Raw genomic sequence first — 21,036 nt, forward strand, 5'->3', positions numbered from 1 at the left:
CGCTAAGCTTTGATGCAATTTCATAATCGCTATAATACAATATTACTTGCAGGTTTCTAACGTTGTATCACTAACGTAGCCGAGAGAAGTTGAGAATTAGAGTAATACGTGATGTGAAGGTGTTGAGCGAAATACGTCTTCGCCATGAGGCCCAAGAGTATTTGTTATACGTTATTAGGGGGGAGGGGGGGGGGACTATCAAAACCCTTGGTAGCCAAACAGCTCACCCCCAAGTTCCAATCTATCCCACCATGCTTTAACCCAAAAGTACCTACATACTATTATCTTCCAGTGCTTTCCACTGCTCATAATATACAGGTCTTGCAACCTTCTCTGTCGACCGAAGACTGTCTAGACCATACACTGCTGCTTGGGACTACCTCAACCAGAACATTCATTCAAGGTTAATTTTCTTCTTCACATCCCCAGCAAGCTGGAGTAATGCAATGAAAAAAAAAGTAGTTTGTTCGGATCGCACGGTGATACAGACAGCATCATGGTTGTGGATCGAACATCTCAAATCGCACGGTGATACCATCCAGTATCCTGTAAAGTGGATTGAGTAAGTGGTGAACTCTAGGAGCTCTTTTTTTGTTTTTATTTTCTGGTTTTGTTTTCTTCTTTTTTTTTTTCTCTTCTTCTTTCCTTCTTCTTCTTTTTTTCGTCTTTTTTTCTTCTTTTTTCTTTCTGCATTTCCTTTCTTTTATCTTTCATCGTTTTGCCCGCCCTTTTTTACCGCTCCCAGAAGGAGGGATTTTTTCCCGCCCAGTTTGCTTCATGAATATAATCTTTTTTTTTGTATTGATAAGTAAGTGTGGATGGGAGTACTGGGGGAGGTGGTGAAAAGGAAGGAGTAGAGGAGTGAGAAGGAATGGAGCCGGGTGGCTGGGTGGCTGGGTTGCTGAATAGTTGGTTGGTTTAGTTGAAAGGAAGATAGCTGGTTAGTTGGATGGATGGAAAGAGAGCATTGTGGAAGATTGGCAAAACTGGAATTTGGAAATGCTTCTGGCTAGAGACCAGCTGGATGGGACGGAAGGACAAGCTGTTGGCGATATAGGGAAGGGTTTTGGCAGATGGTAGGATCGCAAGAAGGAAAAAAGGGTTGGTAATTGGATAGGATAGAAAGGTAGGAAGAAAATGGAGTTGGAAAGTAGGCATAAAAGGTTTGGCTGGTTGGCTGGTTGGCTGGTTGGCTGGGTTGTTGGATGGTGAGCTGATAGACAGGAAGGATGGCAGCATGGAAGTATGGAAAGATGGAAAGATGGAAAGATGGAAAGATGGAAAGATGGAAAGATGGAAAGATGGAAAGATGGAAAGATGGAAAGATGGAAAGATGGAAAATGGCTTAGTAACTGGATAGGATGGAAAATAGAAGAAGAATGGAGTTGGACAGGTGGACACCACCGGTGTGGCTGGCTGGTAGACTGGAATGATGGTAAGGAGAGAGGAGAGATGAAAAAGGCCCGGCAAGTGGGTGGGATAGCAAGTTGGAAGGATGGCAGGATAACAGAAGAAATAGAAAAAAGACAAAAGGGAAAAGAAAAGCCTGGCAGGTAAATAGAAATTTGGCAAGTAGGAAAAATGGCAGAATGGAAAGACAGAAAAGAAAGTGACATAAGAAAGTGACATAAGAAAGTACAAAGGAGAAGGGGAAAAAAGGGGAAGGTCAAAACTCCATCGACTGACCACCGCGGCATCATGGGCCTGGCCGAAACCCCTCCGCCAAGTGACCTCAAGCTTGACGAAGACCAGCTATATCCCACGCTGGAGACCCACCACAGACCCGAATGTTCCTCACCAGAGAGGGATTCCCACATCAGATATTAGTCTTATAGCAAGACCTTAGTCTTATAGCAGGCCTACAAACCACGAACCGAGCGAACTCTACAAACTACTAACGGAGCCAGGCTCGACGCTTTCATCCTCGTCTAGGGCAGGTGGTGCTGTCCCCCCCATCCTATCGCGCATCGCGTGCCTCTTGCCTTGTAGGCAGGGAAGAAGAAGACCGTGAGGTCCTCAGCTGAGCCCCGCAGGCTGTGCTTGAGGCAGGGAAGGAGAAGAAAATCTCAAGAGAGAGAAATTCTAACCTGGGCCCCGCAAGCTCCAGAGGATATCCTAGTGGTCTCACACCCAGCCGCCCTGCGTTTCTGAGCTGGCTCTGGAACAAACATGGGAACACTTGAGCTTCTCTCCACCGTGGTGAACCACGGCGGGTCCAGGGACCGGCGATCAGTACTGCTTGGCTCTTTGCGGTGGTTTAGGAAGATTTCGTCAGAGAAGAATAGTAAGACAAAAGAAATCCGGATGTCCTGGTCCTTGTCGGGTTGTCGTATGTGCCTAAACCCATTTTATCCTTCTCTCCCACCCTCTTTCTAGGCATTTCGTAGCATCATCCGCGGAGTCGTCGTAATTGTCGTGTGAGCCTAATTCCCTTCTATAGCCTTCTCTCCCACCCTCTTTCTAGGCAATTCATAGTATAATTCGTTGAGTTGTGCTGAAGGGAACCTGGAAACCTTGGCCGGAATGTTTGTTGAGAATCCCGAGTGTCGGAAGCTAGTCGAATTTTGTTATCAAAATAGTCGCGTATATAACATTAAACTTTGGTGTTTTGATGCTGAAGCTTGTCGAAAGTGTCGTGTAAAATAAAGTTGTTGAATTTGAGCCGTTTCCAGTCCAGATAGATGTCGTATTTCCCCTTTAATCCCCCTGTTATTGCTGATACCGTTGTCGAAGTCGTTCTTGAAACATGAGTAAGTTTGGGTTTAGGTAGAGATATCAAGGAGCCGAAAATACAAAAGAGGAAGACGAAAGTATTTTGTAGGTTAGGGGGATTGATGCGATGAAAGGGGGCAAATGACATTGAAGTAGAGGAGTGATGAAGGTAATGTAGGCAAGTTGTGGGTGCGACATAGAAGGGTAGGTTGCAACCTAAGGCGGTCTATGCAATGCGATATATGTTTGAAGTGAAATGAAGAGTTCTGTGGTGGTAGGAATATTTTTTCAAGATGGGTTGGGAAAGAAAGGTGTCGCAAGAAAACGGGCTTTAGAAGAATCAAGAAAATTTTGACTTACCAAATTCATCCGTCCATTTTCCCTTAGGCCTATTGAGTAAAGTTGTATGGTTAATGTCTCTGTCACCTAATATGTTGTAGTGGGTAGTGGGTAGTGGGTAGGGGGAGAATATGTTATGTTATGATTGGGACTTGGGTGGAAAGTAAAGGGTTGAAGGAGGGGGAATTGTGTGGTGGTTGGGGATAATGTTGGTTGGTTGGGGGAAGGGAAGGGAATGTGATGTGTAAAATATTATTATTAAAGACATGCCTGTTGTAGTGTTGTAGTAGTATTGACCAGTTGTGTTGTTGTTGTTATTGTTGAAGTTGAAAAGTTGAAAGTGCAAAAATGTCTGGGGGGAGGGGATGTTTATATATGAGTGGGAAGGGTGAGGCTGATTAGAATCAAATTTTGCAAGATCACAACTCTACTGAAAAGTTCAAAATTGTGCACAGGTAAAATCAGGTTCGTACCTTCTTCAAATATGATCTGTAGAGTGATTCAATGTACGTGACTGTACAGAAGTAGCCCCTCGATTTTGAGTGCCAATGCAAATACATGTCACTCCTGTATCAGTACAAGCAAACCTCACGAAATCCTACTGAAATATTAATTTCGGCAAGTACAGTTCCTTCTGGAGCAGGCGCCTACTAGGTATTTTCCATACTTGATTTGCTGATGTAGCTGAATCCGAAAATAGTTACCTACCTGAGGTACCTAAGGTACGATTAATAGGTATTTATTGTACATATTAGGTAGGTACCTATCAACGTACCTTTGAACCCTGAGTAGGTAATTATTGATGCACGAGCATCTTCTTACGACTTTTAATTTTTTAATCAGTAGTGTACCTACGTACCGCAGCAAAATCAATACAACTTGCACACTACGGAGGCTGAATAGGCGGTACGTATCATGGAGATCAGAGATACGATACGTACCAAACAGAAAGTTTCTTGACGTGCGCTCGGTCATACAAAGGTAGTAAGATCTAAGTTGCTGTAGTGATGTGTTGATCGAGGTTGTAAGTTTGAGCCATAGTACGTATCCTTAAAGATCGCGTTAGATAGACGGTCAGTTGATAGGTAAGCAATGCAATGAGTCAACTTAAAAGCGCTATGTATGTGTTATTTTATTATTCTTCGCTTGGCCCTCGAATATATTATTGATCAGGTAAATTATGCATGATTTAATTGTCAATATGCTTGCTGAATCAGGTATATCTAAGATCCCAAGTCGAACTTGAAGATTAAACATTTTGCGTCGTAAGGCATTAAATGGCACACTATTTAAAATTGATAAAATAAATGATTTTATAGACCATAATAATATATCTAAACCGAATAGATTTCACTGTTTCTGGATTATCTATCGGGCAGTCTTTTCTGTTGAGGTTGGCGTGACGTTGATTCAGGGGGTTGTTGCTGACTCAGCAGATCGACAACTCACCAGATGTAATCCGTACCTCTTGAAAGTTTGTCTATTTAAAGTACTTTGCCCCCCTGCAGCCCTAGAAGCATTGAATGACATAGCTACCTCCTAATTGCAACTTTAATATGCAAATTCAATGTCATTATAACGTTAAGGGCCGACCCGTGCGAAAGCTTTTCTAATAGGAGAACCCGTATATATTCCAGCGTTATGGTTTAGGACCCGGACTTATTCTTGTTACTCCCACCTGCTATAATCGGAGGTGGCAAGGAATTCACAGATAAAATATAAGTTGTATACCTTATTCCACAGCATTCTCATAATCCGTGCACCAAGTAACAATTAGTAATCACATGTACTAGATCTATTCGTATAGTTGGTCATGATTTATTCATTTCTATAACTCTTCATATCTGGGAAGCGGTTTGGATATCATTCAAGTCCCAAACAATCCCATTATAGGGACAGAACAATGTCTATCAAAAAGTTCTTTATCTAGGAATACTTTTAAGCATACAAGCTAGGCGTTCGAATACAGATATTGAACACTTTCTTTATTCTAACAGTCAGTGTCGTATATTAGAGAGCTACAGTCCCGAAATCCCTGTGATAGATTTTGTATATTAGGAGGTATACTACCGTACCCAAAGGCATTCTGTTTATGACTCCCGAGGCTTATTTTATCCTGTAATTAGAATCTATACGTAAAATTCTCACCAAACACAATCTCCCCTTTGAAAATCATGACTGGCGGAAAGAATCCACCGCGACCCAGGAGGTTCCTGAGCGCAAAGGTGAGGCCGCAGAGAAAACGGCCTGCGCCACCAACACCGGAATGGATAGAATCAGCGAGAAAGCGAAGAGCATCAGAAGAAGAAGATTCAGAACAACCAATACCAGTCAAACAGAAAACAGAACCGGTAATACCAACGCCACCAGTAGTGCCACCAGTAGTGCCACCAGTACCAGAGCTGGAGCCAGAGCGAAGACCAAAAGAAGAGCCGGAGCAAAGGTCAGAGACAGGGGGAGGGCTACAGGGGTGGACGTGGCCGTCTGAAGGAATGACCCCAAACGAGGAGTCAGCAGTAGCGAATCCGCCTGTGACGCCTTCGGAGACATCGTCGGGACAAAACCAAGGAATGGTGATCCCAGAAGATGTACTGTGGGAGGTGGTGAAAGGAGTCCAAGGCTATGGAACTCCAGCGGACCCGATAAATAGGGCGGAAGAACAGGCCCAACAAGACGACAGTCAATTACCTCCGTTGGCTGACTGTAAGTAACTTGCTCCCCGTTTCCCTCCCAGCTTGTCTGCATCTGCAAATTGAAGATAGACGAACCCTTTAATCTTTCACCTAAAGAAATAATTGCTAACTCCTATTTTAGTTTTATATCGGTTTGGTTCGGGATTCACCGTGGTAAGAAACTATGTGGAAAGGGGCCTCTGCGGCGTGCAGTCATTAGTTGACAGTCTAACTTGCCAAGATATCCTCCCTCCCGGGGTTCGAGTTCCGTCCATCCAGAATCTATTGGACATATATCAGCAAAATGTAAGTAGAGGCTCATATGATGTCTCCTTTACGGTCACCCCAGAAGACCGAAACATGCCGGGTCCGTTTCAAGCCGAGATATTATCACATGTTATAAGCGAATGGAGCCGCCTTCACAGTAGCCCACCATTTCGGCCCTATGAGGAGAGCGAAGCGAGTCGCCTTCAACGACGGGTTCCGCCCCTAGTAGCTGGTTTTTACAGCGAAGGCGAAAGGCCGTTTGCCATGCAGATAACCGAACCCGGAACTCGAATTGTTTGGATTCACAACTCTGGCAATCACTGGGAAGGTCTTAGGCCAGGTTTTAGTCCGGTAACCATCAATGAGATATTTAGAAATTACGGTCATGAATTATTCCAGAATGAAATTGCACCACAATGGTTTGTCGAAATGGTCCAACGGAGACAGGAGCCGTTACAGCTACTGCCAAGATATCGACCATGGTTAGAGGAAAGCCGATCTGCAGATGAACGCCTCGGATTATTCGGTGGGACACCATCACCGCCACAGGTGCGAATCCTGACAGCTACGGCATCACAGGCACTGGAAATATTGGAAAGATTATACCGGGCAAGACGGGAAAGGAATGGAAACTGAGATGCGGAAAGATATCAAAACGGAAGACAAGTCACAAGATCTTAGTACATAGGTAGGCAAAGGCATAGTCGATATATATTCAATAGATTCCGCTCTAATTAGCGGCAGCGAATGAAAATATTACAACTCTTTCTTCGACTCCTCCCCTCAATACCATCTCAAGCGCAACTTATCCTCCACTCCTCCACAACACACCCCCTTCAAACCACCACGTCTAAGCTGTCTAATCGCCATGACTCCCCGTGACTTACTTCTGGCAGTTACCAACGGTGTGCGTGACACTCAGGCAAGTCGAGCAGTCGTATCCGTAAATAGACAAGTCCTTGCAGTAGGTGTCATCCGGGCAAGACTGGCTAGGGCAGCTCTTCTCCTGGCGCGCGTCGAGGGGGCTTGGCAGGCGCGGTTTGGAGGTCTGCTCGATGGCCTTGGCTTTGGCGAGCTTGGCCTCGGCGAGAACGTCCGCGCTGGGGTCCTTTCCGATTGTGCCCTTGTCGTCGAGCCTCGCGTAGTCCACCACGTTGAAGTTCTTGTCGAAGGCGCGCACGACGTTGTCAGAGCCGACATGTACGAAGCCGGCGCCTGAGACGTCGCGCTTCAGGTTGGGGAGCACGTCGCTGACGGATCGAAGCTTTGGTTCAGTATTAGTCTGGATGCTCTATACCTGAGGGGCATGGATTTTTAGTCATACCTGGTTGGCCGATGGGACAGCGGCAACGAGGCCAGCAGCCATGAAACCCAATGCAATGGAGAACTTCATTTTGATGGAAGGATTTGGTTTGGTGTTTGAACCGAGGATATATCTGAAGTCTTAAGGAGTTGATTGAGATTGCAACAGAGATGTTCTTGCTGATGACATTGAGACCAAGAAATCATGACTCTTCGCCTTTGCTTTATAGCAACAACCCCTTAATTGATCGACAGTTCCTTTATCCATTTTACTCAACACCTAACCAGCGCAATTTCACAGGCATCGCGATCAACAGAGCGTGTGCTCCTGGCCGGGGCGAACCACACAGTAGGAACCACGAAGTGTGGCGCCGTGAACCCTTCGTAGGGCTGGATATACCTACTCGGCGGTGTGGCGTGGCGGTAAGCTTATGACAAGGACCCGGCGCACCAGCCTATTGGCGAGAATAATGACCAGGCTCGTAATAGAAGACCCGATAGAAGCACGACCCCATCCCGCGGACTTCGCATCCAATCATAACTCATATTTAGTTGAAATACCATACCGCTATTAGTACTAAGATCATCGTTGTTGATAATGTCTATTCACAGGGCTATGCTAGAGGGATATCGTGTATTATAAGTTATTAGTTATCATTGATACTAGAATACGACAACCAATAGAAGACTACAAGGGTGTCTAATTGCGCTGGAAACCATGCTGACCTAGTCAGAAACCGGATGGTTAGGACGTAAAGTTAACCAATATCATAGTTTTTCATGTATTGAAAAGGCTATTACAATTGCTTAAAGTCTTTGCGAGACTAGATATTGCTAAGTAAGGTACCTAATGCTGTATACTGGCAGTCAACAGACGTTTTACAATATAAATGGATGCTACAATTCTGCTAGAGTAACCCCCCTTTTCATAACTAGAGGCTATGCCGTCAATTGAGTATTTCAAAAATAGCCGGAATATCAACTATTCGTAGAGACTCATTTGTAATATAAGGGTGCACTTTGTTTTGAATTGAAAGGTGGCTGGTTATATGGTGAACAAAACCCAACTCCTACTACAATATAAACAATCTTCGAAGAAAAGGAAGTTTTGCAGCATATGGGCAGTTCGATGATAGGAATCAATAGACCTAGGTAACAAGCATCATCTAGAATCCATCGGATATTATTTCCTAACTATACTAAATAAAGGACGCATGATGTAGTTGGATTCTACGAAAGCAACAAACAAAAAGGTCAAGATGTAAAATTATATGCACAAACTAACTTTCAGGAAATTGAGTGTGTGCCCTTAGAAGTCTTTGACATGGTGATTGTCTAATATACTTGCAGTTCTTATTTAGGGCTTTGAATATGCTGCAGCTGAACCTGAGATTGCCTAGACACACAGAAAGCAACGTGAACACTCAACAAACATGAGCAACATAGATCAATCAGCAGGTCTCAAGAGGCTCCCAAGAAAGAGACGCAAATAATGAAATAGCCAGAAGCAATCAGAACATACTACTTCTATGCCACCGAGAAATATATAGGTTAGCCCTACCGACCCCATCCCATCCAGCTCAGCTTTCCAACTCACAACAAATCGCCTCCTTAAGTAGCAACATTGCGAAGACCATCTACTACCTAGACATCACACACTTACTTCATCGAGCCACGATGTCGGACCCCAACAAACCAACCCCTCCCGCAACCTCGGGCTCTTCCATGGGCACAAAGAGCCTCTTCGAGCACTTGTACACAACCCACGGCCCGGGAACTTCTTTGGAGCCTAACACTCAATCCCCAGGCCCAGCAAACCCCTCCACCACGGGCAGCACGCCAGAGAAGCCCCCCAAAGGCTCATCTACCCCCCAAGCGCAGACTCCACGTCCCCCACGAACATCCTCAGGCTCGCCCCCCCAAGGTAGCCCGAACCTAGCCAGTCCCACGCCAACAGCAACAACCCGGACCACGAAGCCAGCCCCCCAAACCAGATCCTCGAGCGGCCCGCCGCGCAGCCTATTCCCAAGCAGCCCCGGCACACCGCCGCGGTTCTTCGACGAGAGCCAGAGGCAATCCTTAATCGGACCGTTCACGAGCCCACAGGCCGGAGAACGGCCGCCCGTAATCTGGGGCGCAGGCCGCAGCACGACGCCGACGGAGTTCTGGCGGGAGGCCGAGCGCGAGCACGTCGACAGGAAGGATCTGGAAGACGATGTCAAGATTCCGCTGGCGCCGGAGTGGGAGGCGTATGCGCGGGGCTTGGGGCCGTTTCCGGTGAAAGGGGTTTATAATAAGGATGAGGGCGAGGAGGAGGAGAATGAGAAGAAGGGTGACAAGAAGGATGAAAAGAACACGAATGAGAAGGTGAATGAGAATAAGGGAAAGTAGATCGGACGAGATAGGAGGGACGAGATAAGAGGACTGTAGCTTGGGAAGGGAGAGAAGCTTGCTTCATGTGTATTGCGGAGTAATTAGGGGTTACGCATTGATGCATTGGTTGGGCTTTGGGGATTGATAATTGTCTATTTGACAATAGGATAATGACACGGGAACGGACCGCTCGTTTAAGTGAAACTCTCGAGGATAGACGCGGGAAACGGTGGGAAGGGATAGATCAGGTTAGCATTCGGATTGTCTGAATGTGCACGTTCGTTATTGTATCGTGTTTGCTACATTTGAGTTCTGAACAGTGAATACATAATTGTGGCAATTCTATTTAGACTTCCGTATTCACTAGAGTATTAATTTGATGTGTACGAGCTTGATTGGCTTCAAAATCCCATATAACATGCTCTCAATTATTATGGTGCATCTACGTGTATGAATAGGGGTCATAGCAAATGTGCCTTTATATCAAAAAGTTCATATAGCAAAGCAGCAAACAAGTATATACAATTTCAAAACTAAACTTTTTCATTCGCCAAGATCATTCCCCACACCTTGCGCAAGTTACTAGAGTGTGGTAGGTACAATATTTCGGTTTTAATCTTCAGCAAGAACCAATTACGATAGCGTCAACTTATACAGACAAAACACCATAACTTCATAATTAATCCGCAATTGCCTGCTAACCGGAGCCATATCTACCCTACCTGCATTAAGCACCTAACCTAATAAACCTTTCGACCCTTGAGGTAACCACGCCTCCCCTGCTCCAAGAAATTGCCTTACTCGGCGCAGATATGGTTCCAACCACCAACCATAGTCTCGTCGTTAGCGACGAAGCCTTCGGGTTGCAGCCTATACGTGATCATGTCAGCTTATACGTCCTAGAATACCAATGTGCGCGCTAAAGATAGACAGATAGGTAGACATCAAAACTTACAACTCATCAAAACAAGTGCAATACGAGCCAATATTGTTCCCCTCGCCAGCGTAATTGACAAAGAAGCTGCCGGAGCCGGCAACCCCGGCGTTATTGCAGTAGTACTGGCACTTGAACTGGGCATACGCGAAGCCGGACTCGACCGGCGGGGGGACACCAAAGGTCTGTCCACATATTATCGTTAGCTATGTTCTCTTGAATACCACCTCCCCCTTTTCCTTCATACATATCACAGTAACATATAAGACTGGTGTACTCACGTAAGTGGCGATGACGTGGCTCTTGGACCACGCCTCCTCGGGCTGGTATCCATTCTGGAATGCCACCGTCGGCACGGCTGGGGCGTAGCTGATAGTGTATCCGGCCGTCACGACGGGAGAGCCTGTTGTGCAGGGAGCTGCCGCGGGAGTAGGAGCTGGGGCCTGAGTGGCAGGGAACGCGAGTCCTGCCGCGGCGACTGCCACGATCAACAGCACGGTTCGCAAAGTGAAGCTTCCCATCTTGACTAATTTGGTTTTGCTAAGGTATGAGTTATGGGAGATTGCCGAATGCTTAGGAATTCCTAGGAAAGTAGAAGCTTAGAGAATCTCTAGGTCGTATTATAAGTAGATCTGGTTCGACACCAGGGGAGTAAATAGGTAGAACAAAGACGCGGGAGTTAGTGACAGATATTAAGCCGAGTGAGCTTTGTATGCTTCTAAATTGGGACTTATGGTATGACAGAGATGACAAGAGATAATAGTCTGATGTCAAAGTCCCTGGGAACAGGGGTGAGAAGATCGGCACTGCGAGGCAGTGCCTGTTACTGGGAAGCGAGGATGGAAAAGAATTAAAGACCTTTTCGGCCCCGGGCGAGAGCAATCAATGTAAGGCACACAAAGGGGTATTAACTAATAAGGAAAGTTGCAGACATATTCCCCTACTTCCATTCACATAAACTCCGTGACACCTTCTCGATTCATTTATCTCGATTGATTTAATTTGGCTTGGGGGGGAAGGCTTGGGGAAGGCTGCATGACAAAACGTCCTAAAATCTGTCGACCACTCTTCATCGAGGAAGTCAGACCATTACACTACGGCCACTACGGTAACAACCCTCTCGAGAACCAACTAGAATGACGAATATAATAAAATCTTTGCATCTTCCGAACGGCATTGTCTTGTGTCTCGAATCTCTAAACCTGTAAACTGCAAGTATCACGTCAATTACACATCAACGTTCCCTCGTAAATAGGCAAAATGCAACCTGGGGTAATATAGGATAAAGATTATTGAACTAGGTTCCCGCGTCTGATTGGAACGTGGGGAAATACTCCGGCACATTCTGGGCATCTGGGTTGGTGGCTTTATATGGAAATGTTACGCCGCAAACATGATCGACAACCCACCGACTCGTTATTGGGTCGTGACTGTGACGTTGGGAAACGCATGGGAGAGCAGTGAAATCGGAAGCCACCCAAAAAGGGCGGTCCAGATTCGACTAACAAGAACCATTGTCCTGTCGATCATTCCAGAAGTTGAGGAATAGAGTTGCAGGTAGTATAATGCAGCTTAACCGGACCAACTGCCCTTGAGACATCGAGGTTCGAGAACAGAGATGGATGTGGTTTATTACCGTATTACTAACTGAGCATAATTGCATCGGGGAGATAAGGGACGACTCGTGAGACAATGGCTTCATCGAGGCCCTTGGTATCGTGGAAAAAAGGTAGGTTATGTGACATTACCTAGCTGCAACCTTATCAATATAGAAGCAAACGCCAACCATGCAAGGTGTCCATACTCCATTAATACAGACCGGCTTGTAGTACCTCGTCGACTTCGTGATCTATAACATTAAAACATTCGACATTGCCAAGGTGTGTTACGTAAAGTAAACCGGTGTAAGTTATCAGATCGACCGTCCCTATGTTATTGGTGGCGAGACCCATTACGTGCACATAGAACCTCCAGTGCCGTGTAGTTATACATCCCTGTTCATGCTTTGAACGCTTTCCGCCCTTCGCATAAACCCGATGTTAACTTGGTGAGAGCCACCCATGTAGGTGAATACTTGAGTCCCTCATCATAGGCAGGAATCGTACCGGGGGTATTCACATCGTCCCAACTGCACAGAATACTACCGTCGATTCCAGTGCTTGTAGCCGAACCAGCTTCCCATTGAACATCAACTTTCCATGGTGTAGTCCAATCTCGGCGATAGAGTTTGATCTTAGTGAGGCCCGCTTCCGGTATACCACCAAAACGCTCGTGGGGTTGGTTGCCATTGACTGTAAACGAGGAAATAGGCTTGTCGAACGCAATCGCGCACGACCTACTGTCTCTTGCATCAATTTCAAATATGGCCTTGGTCTCACCCTTTGCACGCGTGACATTGAAATCCAACCAGCTGCTAAAGCCTTTCTGTGGGGGAATTCCACTGGGCAATGCCTTAACCACGTTAGGCGGGACGTCCGAACCGTCATAAGAGCAGGTAGCTAAGCCATTACGCAGACTCCCTTTCGAAGTACACTCAACTTCTTTGCCAGCGGCAGACGGTAGTTCGGAAATCATCTGTTGGACGTATTCTTGCAGGCCAGCATAATGGACCTCGGTCACACCAGTATCAAGGTCTACAGTCTGCTGGAAATAAATTTTGTATCTGTTATTTTCCGAGAAAGGGGGGGCTGCTAGGTTGTAAATTAGTGTGCCAATGAATACCCCAAGGAGTACCATCGGTACGTGGTGAGTAACCCGGTGCATGAATGGAGTAATGGGTAATAATAGAAATATGCTGAAGAATGCCGTCATAAGGTATGGGACTAGGAGGCTTGATCCATCAGCACCCGTTTGGGAAACAGAGGCTACCAGTGTCAGGCCATGTTGGCCGATAAGAATGATCAAGAACGGCCCTAGGATGAGGAATTGAAGGGCCCAAAGCCAACTTGGGAGATTTCCCGACCATTGTTGTTCATATTCGTACGGTTGGCTTTCGTTGCTCTCGCTTGCTCTCGCTTTATTTATGATAGCTGATATTGAACGACGGTATGTAGTAGCAAATGTCGTCCGCCGGGTGCCCGCGGGGGTACCACCAACAAGAGGAGTTCTCTCTGTTGCCGGGGATTGAGATTCAATTTCTTCATCCTCGTTGTCGTTAGAATTGAATTCATCTCGACTTGGAGAGATTAAAGCGTCGGCATGTGGGACATTAATAAGATGGTCTCTGATTTCGTGCTCGTCGTGTACTCGCTGCGCAAACGACGCTTTCGTGGGCAGGGCAAACAGTTCGCAAAGCGCGATAAAATAGGAAAGAAACACAGCAGAATGGAAGAAGACGAACACGTATCCAGCTGCGATTCTAAAGCGATCTTCAAAAACGGTATTCGCGACTGAAATACCCCATGCAATGAGGAATAGCCAGAAGATAGAGTATCCCCGGTGAAGGGCGCTAGGTCGAGCGAAATTCGCCCCTGCCATAATGGTCCAAAAGGCGAAATAGAAAAGCGATACCATCATAGCCCAACTATAATCATGTCAGCATCCTCCCAGAATAATAATCGTTCAAGACCTACACAGTATATTCGCTGCTGTATATAATCATCGGGTTGATCTTTGTGATCAAGTACGCGGAACCGATAACCAACGCCCCAGCAACACACAAAGCAAAAGGAAACCTGAATAGACCTTTTCGGCCACCTAGCAGAACCGGATCAAGGTCAGATCCTTCATAAGCCGATCGCCTTGCCGAGAAAAAATAGTACTTATCGTTACGCACTAAGATGTACGTTAAGCCAAGGAGTATTAGGGGGGTGGCTATTAGTAAGGTCAGAGACCACGCAAACAAAGTCCGCAACTCAAAAACAGCAAAGGTCTGTCCGAATATATCGAACCAGACGCCATCGTTTCCTCTACCATTCCACGCTTTCTTTCGATCGCCATCAGGGCGGTCTCCGATGAATGTGCTACCAGTATCTCCAGAGAGGCTTTGCATCGTGTGCTGAGAGTTGCTGAGCATGTGCCAGAGACTGGCTCTTGATGCGTGCTTGGCGTCGTCTTGGTTGGTATGATACCTGGCACGAGGTCGGTAAAAAGCCATGTCTAATCCCCTTAACCCAAAAACCCCGTCAAAGACTATATAGTCGGTGTTGCTTTTTATAGCCCCAAGTCCGAATGCATCAGATGAGATTACAGTCCCGAATGGGTTATTGGTGCCCCTATAAGCATTGGTTACTTCAGCGTCAGTTGTGCGGAACAGAATAGCCCGACCACCAGCACCGGCGCCCTCGAGATTTAAGAATGTGTGGCAAAAAGGCAGGAGAGGGCTATTGATGAAGGCTTGAGCGCCCCATAGTCCATCCTCCTCGTTGTTGTTGAATAGGGCAACGATACCTCTCTGGGGTCGGTTTTCTGGTCGTGAAAAGTAGTCGACTAGTGCTATTAAAGTAACACAGCCCATTCCGTCATCCGTAGCACCATATCCAGAGGAAACACTATTCTAATGTTAGCTTAACACTACGCAGCATCTGACAAGACGTACGAGTCGTAGTGGGCATTCATCAGGACGCCTCCCTTTCCTATAACTTTGTCCGACGTTACGGTATCATCCTCCCACCATAGACCTTGCGGATCATCCTTGCCTCGAATGTATACTATAACATTTGTACCTTCGAAGTAGGTGCCGGTGGAACTTGATGCTCCAAAAACGATATTGGCAGTAGTGATATTTGAAATATTATCTGCGAATACGACCATGCTTGAATCATTCGCCCCATTGCGCTTTTTGATATCATTTAATTCTAATAAGAGCCAATCGTGAATCTCATCATTCTTCTGGCTGTTGAATGGGTGGTAGTCGCGAGACAATACGGTTAAGTCAAGCCAAGATTTGGTGAGGTTGAGACCGTAGTAGAGGGTCGGATTGCTTGGAGGAGGCGGGACGGTTTCGTGGACGATGAGTAACGGAACGAGCAGGGCGACGTAAGCGATCGTAGTCCAGAATGTTACAGCGAATGGTTTAAAGGCGACCGGGTTCGATATAGCCATGATTGGCTAAGTTGGCAGACTCTGCCGGTTCACCTACAGGATGATGAATACTGCCAAAACTATAAGGCTGCAGGAAAAGAAACAATCAAGGACCAGTGAAGAGGGTCAGACAAGCTCTAGGTGGGGATGATAAACATCCCAAGAGACGCAGACACGAGAGTAGTAGGGCACATATACTGAGGCACAGTACAGAAGATGACGGATGTATTAAATAGGTTGATGCATGCGAAGATATATTGCTGTTTATGTTTGGAGGGGTCTGATTGTTCATCGAGTCGTTGACGTTTTATAAATTACTCCATTTTTAAATCGCAATTGCCTTGAACGTCGTCGACTCAAATGCATGATCTGGAAGTAGAAGTCCGTTGTGGAAGGTTGGTAGAAGTTGGCCTCTAGAAGTTGCAAGTTGCAGGTTACGACATTAGAGCAATTGTCAGACTGTCGGAGCAATTAGAGAGTGGAGTGGCCCAAGCTCCCAGGATACTACATGTACTATGTACCTACCTATGTACATAAGCTGTATGATACGAGATCCCTGTCTATGTTCTGCATAAGTGCCCTATGGGCCTATATGCCTACATTATGTATGTAGGTACATACTAGCGCTATCTATCGAATCTCGCGTCCTTCAATACATATAGACAGCGCTAATACATTAGGTAGGAGGCATGAATACAATATCTACTAATGTTGGGGGCATATAAACCGTCACTTTAATCAAGACTTTACACATGGTAAACATAAAAAAAAAGAATCCTCATTGCTGTCTACGGATTAGTCCTATAATACATTTGCGCAACCACCCCTACTCACGATAATTAGAATCGCAAGTTAATATTCCTCAAATCTGCATGAGACGTGGAAAGGCACTAGTCTGAAATGATGCGTACGGAACGGTTAGTACTAAAATAAAAAAAACAACGCGTAACAGCAAAATCGTTAGCAGTGCAAGGCGACTTGAACTGGATACGGTGTACCAAGGTCAAGCAAGTTAGTATCGGTACGACAGGTTGTTCTGTATGCTTCCCACGCTCAAGCACCAGGAGGAGGTGGTGGTGGCTGATCACCAGGGGGCGGCGGAGGAGCATCACCACTAGGCGGCGGAGGGGGAGGTGCCGCTCCGTTGGAATATTGCTGGATTAGAGCATTAATGTTTCCTGGAGGTAGTCCAGGCGGAGCACCGAGAGAACCTCCCGGAGGAGCAAGACCAGGGGGAGGTCCCATACCAGGAGCTGCACCGTACCCTGAATAGCCGGGATAGTTGGGGTACTGAGGCTGCCCACTTGAGGCTTGATGCCAAGGCGCGGCTGCTCCAGGGACTGAACCACTGTTATAGTTTTGACCTTGGCCAGCGTAGTAATCACCCCCATGGTTGTCATTGCCACGATGGCGGTCGCGCCAGGGAGCAGAGCCACCGCCTCCACTTTCGTTGTTCTGTTCGTTGTTGCGAGAACGCCATGGAGCAGCAGCACCTGTCGGACCTCGTTGCCAAGGCTTTGCGTCACCGCCACCATTGTTGTTGTTGTAGGAGCCAGGTGCTGCTTCGATACGAGCTGGAGTTCCGCCGGAGCCACCTCCAAGTTCTTCAAGGAATTGCTAAAGATACAGTTAGATAACATCCGGCAATTTATTTGCAATAAACACATACCTCGTATTCACGATCGACGGCATCTCCACCGCCAATGCGACCAGCAGCAGCAGCAGCGCGGGGAGGACCGTCGTTACGCCAACTAGCACCTTTCTGTCTATCAGGACAATCTCGAGCCATGTGACCGGCGTTGCCGCAGACGCGGCAAATGATGTTAGCCGTGAAGTTCTGCTTCTCGGGACAATCGTACTTCCGGTGGCCAATTTGACCACAGTTTTGACAGGCCTGATTTTCATCATCACGCAGAGTACCATTCAACGTGGCCAGTTCTCGAAGCTGGTTTCGCTTGAGTTCGTTTTGTCCCTCAGGAATTGATGCAGCCTTATGTGATGTTAGTATATAGACATTTAGAATATAGAACCCACAGGGAACGTACGGTTTCGATGACATTGTGAATCAGCTTTTTGGCCTTGTTGACTTTTTCCTCGGTGTCTGCCATGATCAAACAATGGAGATCTTCCTCCTGGTTGCTGGCGTGGGCAGCATCAGATCGGCCTTTGCCTTCTTTGACGGAGCCTTTTCCGCGGATGGCAATTTTAGCTCCTGATTCTGATTCCATCTTCTTCAATGTGTTGCCACGAGGACCGATAAGTAAACCAACTTTAGTGAGAAGACCTAAGTGTTAGTATTTGTAGCAAGACGGTTAGAACAAGAGTACGAGCTGGATGAGGCCAATATGTGGCAAGTCATCCATCGAGATATAACGGCATTCCAGGCGATATCCTGAACAAGAAGGGGCAAGAACATGGTTAGAAGGGTTAGAGGGTTAGCAATCTCACTGAAGTTAATCTCTGGATAGTCATTGACGGGTACGTAGACCTTCTCTTGGGTCTTAGTAGGGCGGCGATAGTCCTGGGGTGGGTGATAGTTAGGAATGGTCTTCATAGCCTTCTCAACAAGCTTGTGTCTCTCATCTTCGAGACGTTTTCGGTAACGGTATTCTCTAGTGTTAACACGGCGACCGTGGTTGTCGTATTGCGGCGGGGGAGATGGGGATCTACGTGAAGCGTTAGTTAGAATTGCGCCGGCGACAAAATACTAGACACAAGGCTAGACGTACCTATCGCCATCAGCAGGGACGACATCGTTAATGCGCAGCTTCTGGCTAATCTCCTCGATTCGAAGGTGTAGAGTGTAGGCTTCCAGTTGCTCGCTAGTCATGTTGGCCACGATAGCCGTGGGGAGGCCCATAAGCCCGGCAGCTTTGTTCTCGGACGCATCACCCCATCGATTTCTCTTCTTTCGGCGTCGAGGGCCATCGGCATCGGTTCCTAAAAGATTCGTGATTAGCTTCTGCTCTGGAATGAATACTATAGTATATCGTTGATGGCTTACTTGGCTCGGGGCTACGACCGCGCTTCAAGTCGCGGTCCCCATTGGAAAGGCTGAAGCTATCGCTTCCATTTTCGCGTTGCTCGATCGCATCATCTAATTCGCCTCCAAATCGTCGACTCTTGCCGAGAGGGATGTTGTTGGATCCCGTAATCCCTTGATTTCTCCACGACATATTGGTAAATTTGCACGTTGAGTAAAAAATATGCCTGAGAGAAATGAGTTGAAGAAACTAGGTTACCTTCAAGGATCGTTGTTGAGTGGAATTATTTTGAGGCGACTTTTCCAGGCGCCACGCTTATGTAAACATATTTTTACCTAAGCCAAAGTGGAGCAAGAGTGACGCTCGAGCCATCATGTTAGTCATTCATGATAAAAAAAAAAAAAAAAGGTACGTACCAAAGGACTATCAGCTGGAATCTAGCATCTCTACCCCTTTTATTCGGTAACACCCTACTATTAACTCATTTGCGATGCCCTAAGAGCGTACTTTACACGACACTCTACTTGAAAAGTTGACTTAGTTTGACATATTAAATATTTATAGGGTATAATCATAATCATGCGCCTTAAACTAACATCTGCTTGCTAGTGCCGGAGAAAGAGTCAAATTCCTGCATTGTTTCCTATTAAGCGCTACGAAGTACACTGATATCATTGAGGACAGCAAGCTCCTGAGAGATTTAAGATAAAGATAAAGCCGCTACTTTGCTTCTTCCTTCATTGATGACTGGACCCAGTCTCTCAACGGAGCAGCTTGTTTTTCCATCTCCTCGTTAGAGGTGGCCTGGTGCTTCTCGTAGATATGCTGAGACGGCACATGGCGACCCTTCTCGACGCCCGGACGCTTTAGCATCCGCTCGACCCATTCGTTCAATATCGGGAACTCATCCATATCGATCCCAGCCCATTCTTTACGTGTAAGGGTTAGTTCATTTCTTGCAGAATTCATCATAATGATACGTACTTGCTGCTGCGACCCACCCCCAGCACGAGATGTCTGCGTTCGTACATCGGTCACCAACCAAGTAGCCGGACGTCGACGACTTCAGCTGTGTCTCGAGTGTCCGATAGAGGCGGCGAGTTTCGTTCTTGTACCGGTTGATGCCGTATTCAATCTTCTCCGGGGCATAGCCTACTCATATTAGGACATAAATCACTCTAGGTCAGAAATCTAACACGTACGGTTGAAATGGTTCAGTTGTCTACTCAAATGTTAGTGTTCCTCATCAAATGTTTCCAGTACCGGCTTTTGCTCACCCTTGCATTGGACCAAGACCTCCCATTTGCCACATGAGCTAAGTTAGGTGAGCAGTGGGAGCGTAGAGGATATCTAAGTGTACCCAGCTTACCCAGTTATTCACTTCATAGTACTCCCTAGATCCCTTCGGATACGAGACCTTATGTTCCGTATCGTATCTATCGGTCAGATACTGCATGATAGAGCCACTTTCAAATAACCTGATGGGCTTGCCATCGGTGAAAGTATCCGTGAGTGCTGGAATACGGCCATTTGGGTTAATCTCCAAGAACCAGGGCTCCTTCTGGACATTCGTGCTAATATCGATCTTGGTAACCTATCCACTAATTAGACACAGATATCTACCGGTTCGTCTTTTTAAAGGAGTAAGTATGAGTTCGCACCTTATAAGGTAACCCTAGCTCTTCTAGCAGGATCGATATCTTGACACCATTAGGCGTTTGAGCGGTATACAGATGGATGTCAGACATCTTGTGCAAAAAATGTGTTGCAATTTGTTTCAGTCTTGTTGTCATCCGACTCCGGGTTTACTAGTCTACCTCGTATGATTAACGCTAAGGCAGGCGAAGGAAGAAGGACGTTATTTATATCGAGGCAAGATAGTAAAGCTGATTAGCAATCAATGTCACAATGACGTACTAAAAATACACATATACCCGGATTAATAATAGTTCTACGGCAATTATTCTCAGATTATTAAATTCTGGCCCATCTATACCTTAGATTATAAGTTAACGGCATCATTAATATCAGCTAGTCTCGTTACTTCCCCGCTTTCTATAGTCCGAATGGCTTGTGGCTAGCGACCCACATCGCTCCAGTTTGACTTAGGTAACAATCGGCCGCCCCCCTATCGGCGTATTAAAAAGTCGCCGTGATAGCTACCACGTATAACACGGCTTTCTAACGGATATGTTTACGCATATCGTATTTCTCACACCACATGACATTAAAGACTAGTCGGCTGCGGCTCAGAAGATAAAATCAACGTCAACCTGATCATAACTCCGACTTTAAAACACCGAGACTGGCTCAACGTACGGCGTATTAACAAAATCGCGGATACTCAATTCGTTCGTAATCCCACAAACTTGTAACTTATTTTCTTCCTAGTCAAACATCTTCAAAAGGATTGACGATATATACTTGCTTA

General features: G+C 46.3%; 7 protein-coding genes across 7 annotated transcripts; 2 read left to right on the top strand and 5 right to left on the bottom strand.

The window, feature by feature from the left end:
* Nucleotides 1-5,225: 5,225 nt before the first annotated feature.
* Nucleotides 5,226-6,626, top strand: F4817DRAFT_320339 (uncharacterized protein; the record flags this gene model as incomplete). Its single annotated transcript, XM_049301176.1, has 2 exons — nt 5,226-5,754; nt 5,866-6,626. 2 exons carry the CDS (start codon nt 5,226-5,228, stop codon nt 6,624-6,626), a joined length of 1,290 nt encoding a protein of 429 aa, XP_049154601.1.
* Nucleotides 6,627-6,693: 67 nt separating this feature from the next.
* Nucleotides 6,694-7,709, bottom strand: F4817DRAFT_351644 (uncharacterized protein). The gene is made up of 2 exons (XM_049305101.1): nt 7,315-7,709; nt 6,694-7,254 (listed from the first exon to the last, which is right to left on the bottom strand). Exons 1-2 carry the CDS (start codon nt 7,381-7,383, stop codon nt 6,874-6,876), a joined length of 450 nt encoding a protein of 149 aa, XP_049154602.1. The 5' UTR covers nt 7,384-7,709; the 3' UTR covers nt 6,694-6,873.
* Nucleotides 7,710-8,969: 1,260 nt separating this feature from the next.
* On the top strand, nt 8,970-9,683 carry F4817DRAFT_368911 (uncharacterized protein; the record flags this gene model as incomplete). Its single annotated transcript, XM_049307289.1, has 1 exon — nt 8,970-9,683. The coding sequence occupies one exon, from the start codon at nt 8,970-8,972 to the stop codon at nt 9,681-9,683; it is 714 nt and encodes a 237-aa protein (XP_049154603.1).
* Nucleotides 9,684-10,384: 701 nt separating this feature from the next.
* On the bottom strand, nt 10,385-11,610 carry F4817DRAFT_276046 (uncharacterized protein). The gene is made up of 3 exons (XM_049299487.1): nt 10,881-11,610; nt 10,621-10,784; nt 10,385-10,535 (listed from the first exon to the last, which is right to left on the bottom strand). The coding sequence occupies exons 1-3, from the start codon at nt 11,118-11,120 to the stop codon at nt 10,463-10,465; spliced, it is 477 nt and encodes a 158-aa protein (XP_049154604.1). The 5' UTR covers nt 11,121-11,610; the 3' UTR covers nt 10,385-10,462.
* An 839-nt stretch (nt 11,611-12,449) lies between these two features.
* On the bottom strand, nt 12,450-16,042 carry F4817DRAFT_276049 (peptidase family M28 family). The gene is made up of 3 exons (XM_049299488.1): nt 15,137-16,042; nt 14,172-15,089; nt 12,450-14,122 (listed from the first exon to the last, which is right to left on the bottom strand). The coding sequence occupies exons 1-3, from the start codon at nt 15,640-15,642 to the stop codon at nt 12,598-12,600; spliced, it is 2,949 nt and encodes a 982-aa protein (XP_049154605.1). The 5' UTR covers nt 15,643-16,042; the 3' UTR covers nt 12,450-12,597.
* Nucleotides 16,043-16,383: 341 nt separating this feature from the next.
* On the bottom strand, nt 16,384-17,486 carry F4817DRAFT_351652 (uncharacterized protein). Its single transcript, XM_049305102.1, has 2 exons — nt 17,291-17,486; nt 16,384-17,238 (listed from the first exon to the last, which is right to left on the bottom strand). Exons 1-2 carry the CDS (start codon nt 17,408-17,410, stop codon nt 16,675-16,677), a joined length of 684 nt encoding a protein of 227 aa, XP_049154606.1. The 5' UTR covers nt 17,411-17,486; the 3' UTR covers nt 16,384-16,674.
* Nucleotides 17,487-19,042: 1,556 nt separating this feature from the next.
* On the bottom strand, nt 19,043-20,612 carry F4817DRAFT_351663 (glutathione S-transferase). Its single transcript, XM_049305103.1, has 6 exons — nt 20,267-20,612; nt 19,975-20,199; nt 19,883-19,920; nt 19,808-19,827; nt 19,590-19,757; nt 19,043-19,534 (listed from the first exon to the last, which is right to left on the bottom strand). The coding sequence occupies exons 1-6, from the start codon at nt 20,396-20,398 to the stop codon at nt 19,326-19,328; spliced, it is 792 nt and encodes a 263-aa protein (XP_049154607.1). The 5' UTR covers nt 20,399-20,612; the 3' UTR covers nt 19,043-19,325.
* Between the last annotated feature and the right edge of the window lie 424 nt (nt 20,613-21,036).

The sequence above is a fragment of the Daldinia loculata genome (genome assembly GCF_022478755.1).
Source record: "Daldinia loculata strain CBS 113971 unplaced genomic scaffold F4817scaffold_78, whole genome shotgun sequence".
Lineage (NCBI taxonomy): Eukaryota > Fungi > Ascomycota > Sordariomycetes > Xylariales > Hypoxylaceae > Daldinia > Daldinia loculata.

Bases quoted from the DNA above. Each gene is read 5' to 3' on its own strand.
- F4817DRAFT_351644 (XM_049305101.1), bottom strand. From the start codon at position 7,383: ATGAAGTTCTCCATTGCATTGGGTTTCATGGCTGCTGGCCTCGTTGCC. The intron at 7,255-7,314 runs GTATGACTAAAA...ACTGAACCAAAG, and splicing joins CTGTCCCATCGGCCAACCAG to CTTCGATCCGTCAGCGACGT.
- F4817DRAFT_276046 (XM_049299487.1), bottom strand. From the start codon at position 11,120: ATGGGAAGCTTCACTTTGCGAACCGTGCTGTTGATCGTGGCAGTCGCC. The intron at 10,785-10,880 runs GTGAGTACACCA...ATATGTGGACAG, and splicing joins GCCACGTCATCGCCACTTAC to ACCTTTGGTGTCCCCCCGCC. The intron at 10,536-10,620 runs GTAAGTTTTGAT...GATCACGTATAG, and splicing joins TGCACTTGTTTTGATGAGTT to GCTGCAACCCGAAGGCTTCG.
- F4817DRAFT_276049 (XM_049299488.1), bottom strand. From the start codon at position 15,642: ATGGCTATATCGAACCCGGTCGCCTTTAAACCATTCGCTGTAACATTC. The intron at 15,090-15,136 runs GTACGTCTTGTC...ACATTAGAATAG, and splicing joins ATGAATGCCCACTACGACTC to TGTTTCCTCTGGATATGGTG. The intron at 14,123-14,171 runs GTAGGTCTTGAA...ACATGATTATAG, and splicing joins TACAGCAGCGAATATACTGT to TTGGGCTATGATGGTATCGC.
- F4817DRAFT_351652 (XM_049305102.1), bottom strand. From the start codon at position 17,410: ATGGCTCGAGATTGTCCTGATAGACAGAAAGGTGCTAGTTGGCGTAAC. The intron at 17,239-17,290 runs GTATGTGTTTAT...CTGTATCTTTAG, and splicing joins CCGTCGATCGTGAATACGAG to CAATTCCTTGAAGAACTTGG.
- F4817DRAFT_351663 (XM_049305103.1), bottom strand. From the start codon at position 20,398: ATGACAACAAGACTGAAACAAATTGCAACACATTTTTTGCACAAGATG. The intron at 20,200-20,266 runs GTGCGAACTCAT...ATTAGTGGATAG, and splicing joins AGCTAGGGTTACCTTATAAG to GTTACCAAGATCGATATTAG. The intron at 19,921-19,974 runs GTAAGCTGGGTA...CACCTAACTTAG, and splicing joins ACTATGAAGTGAATAACTGG to CTCATGTGGCAAATGGGAGG.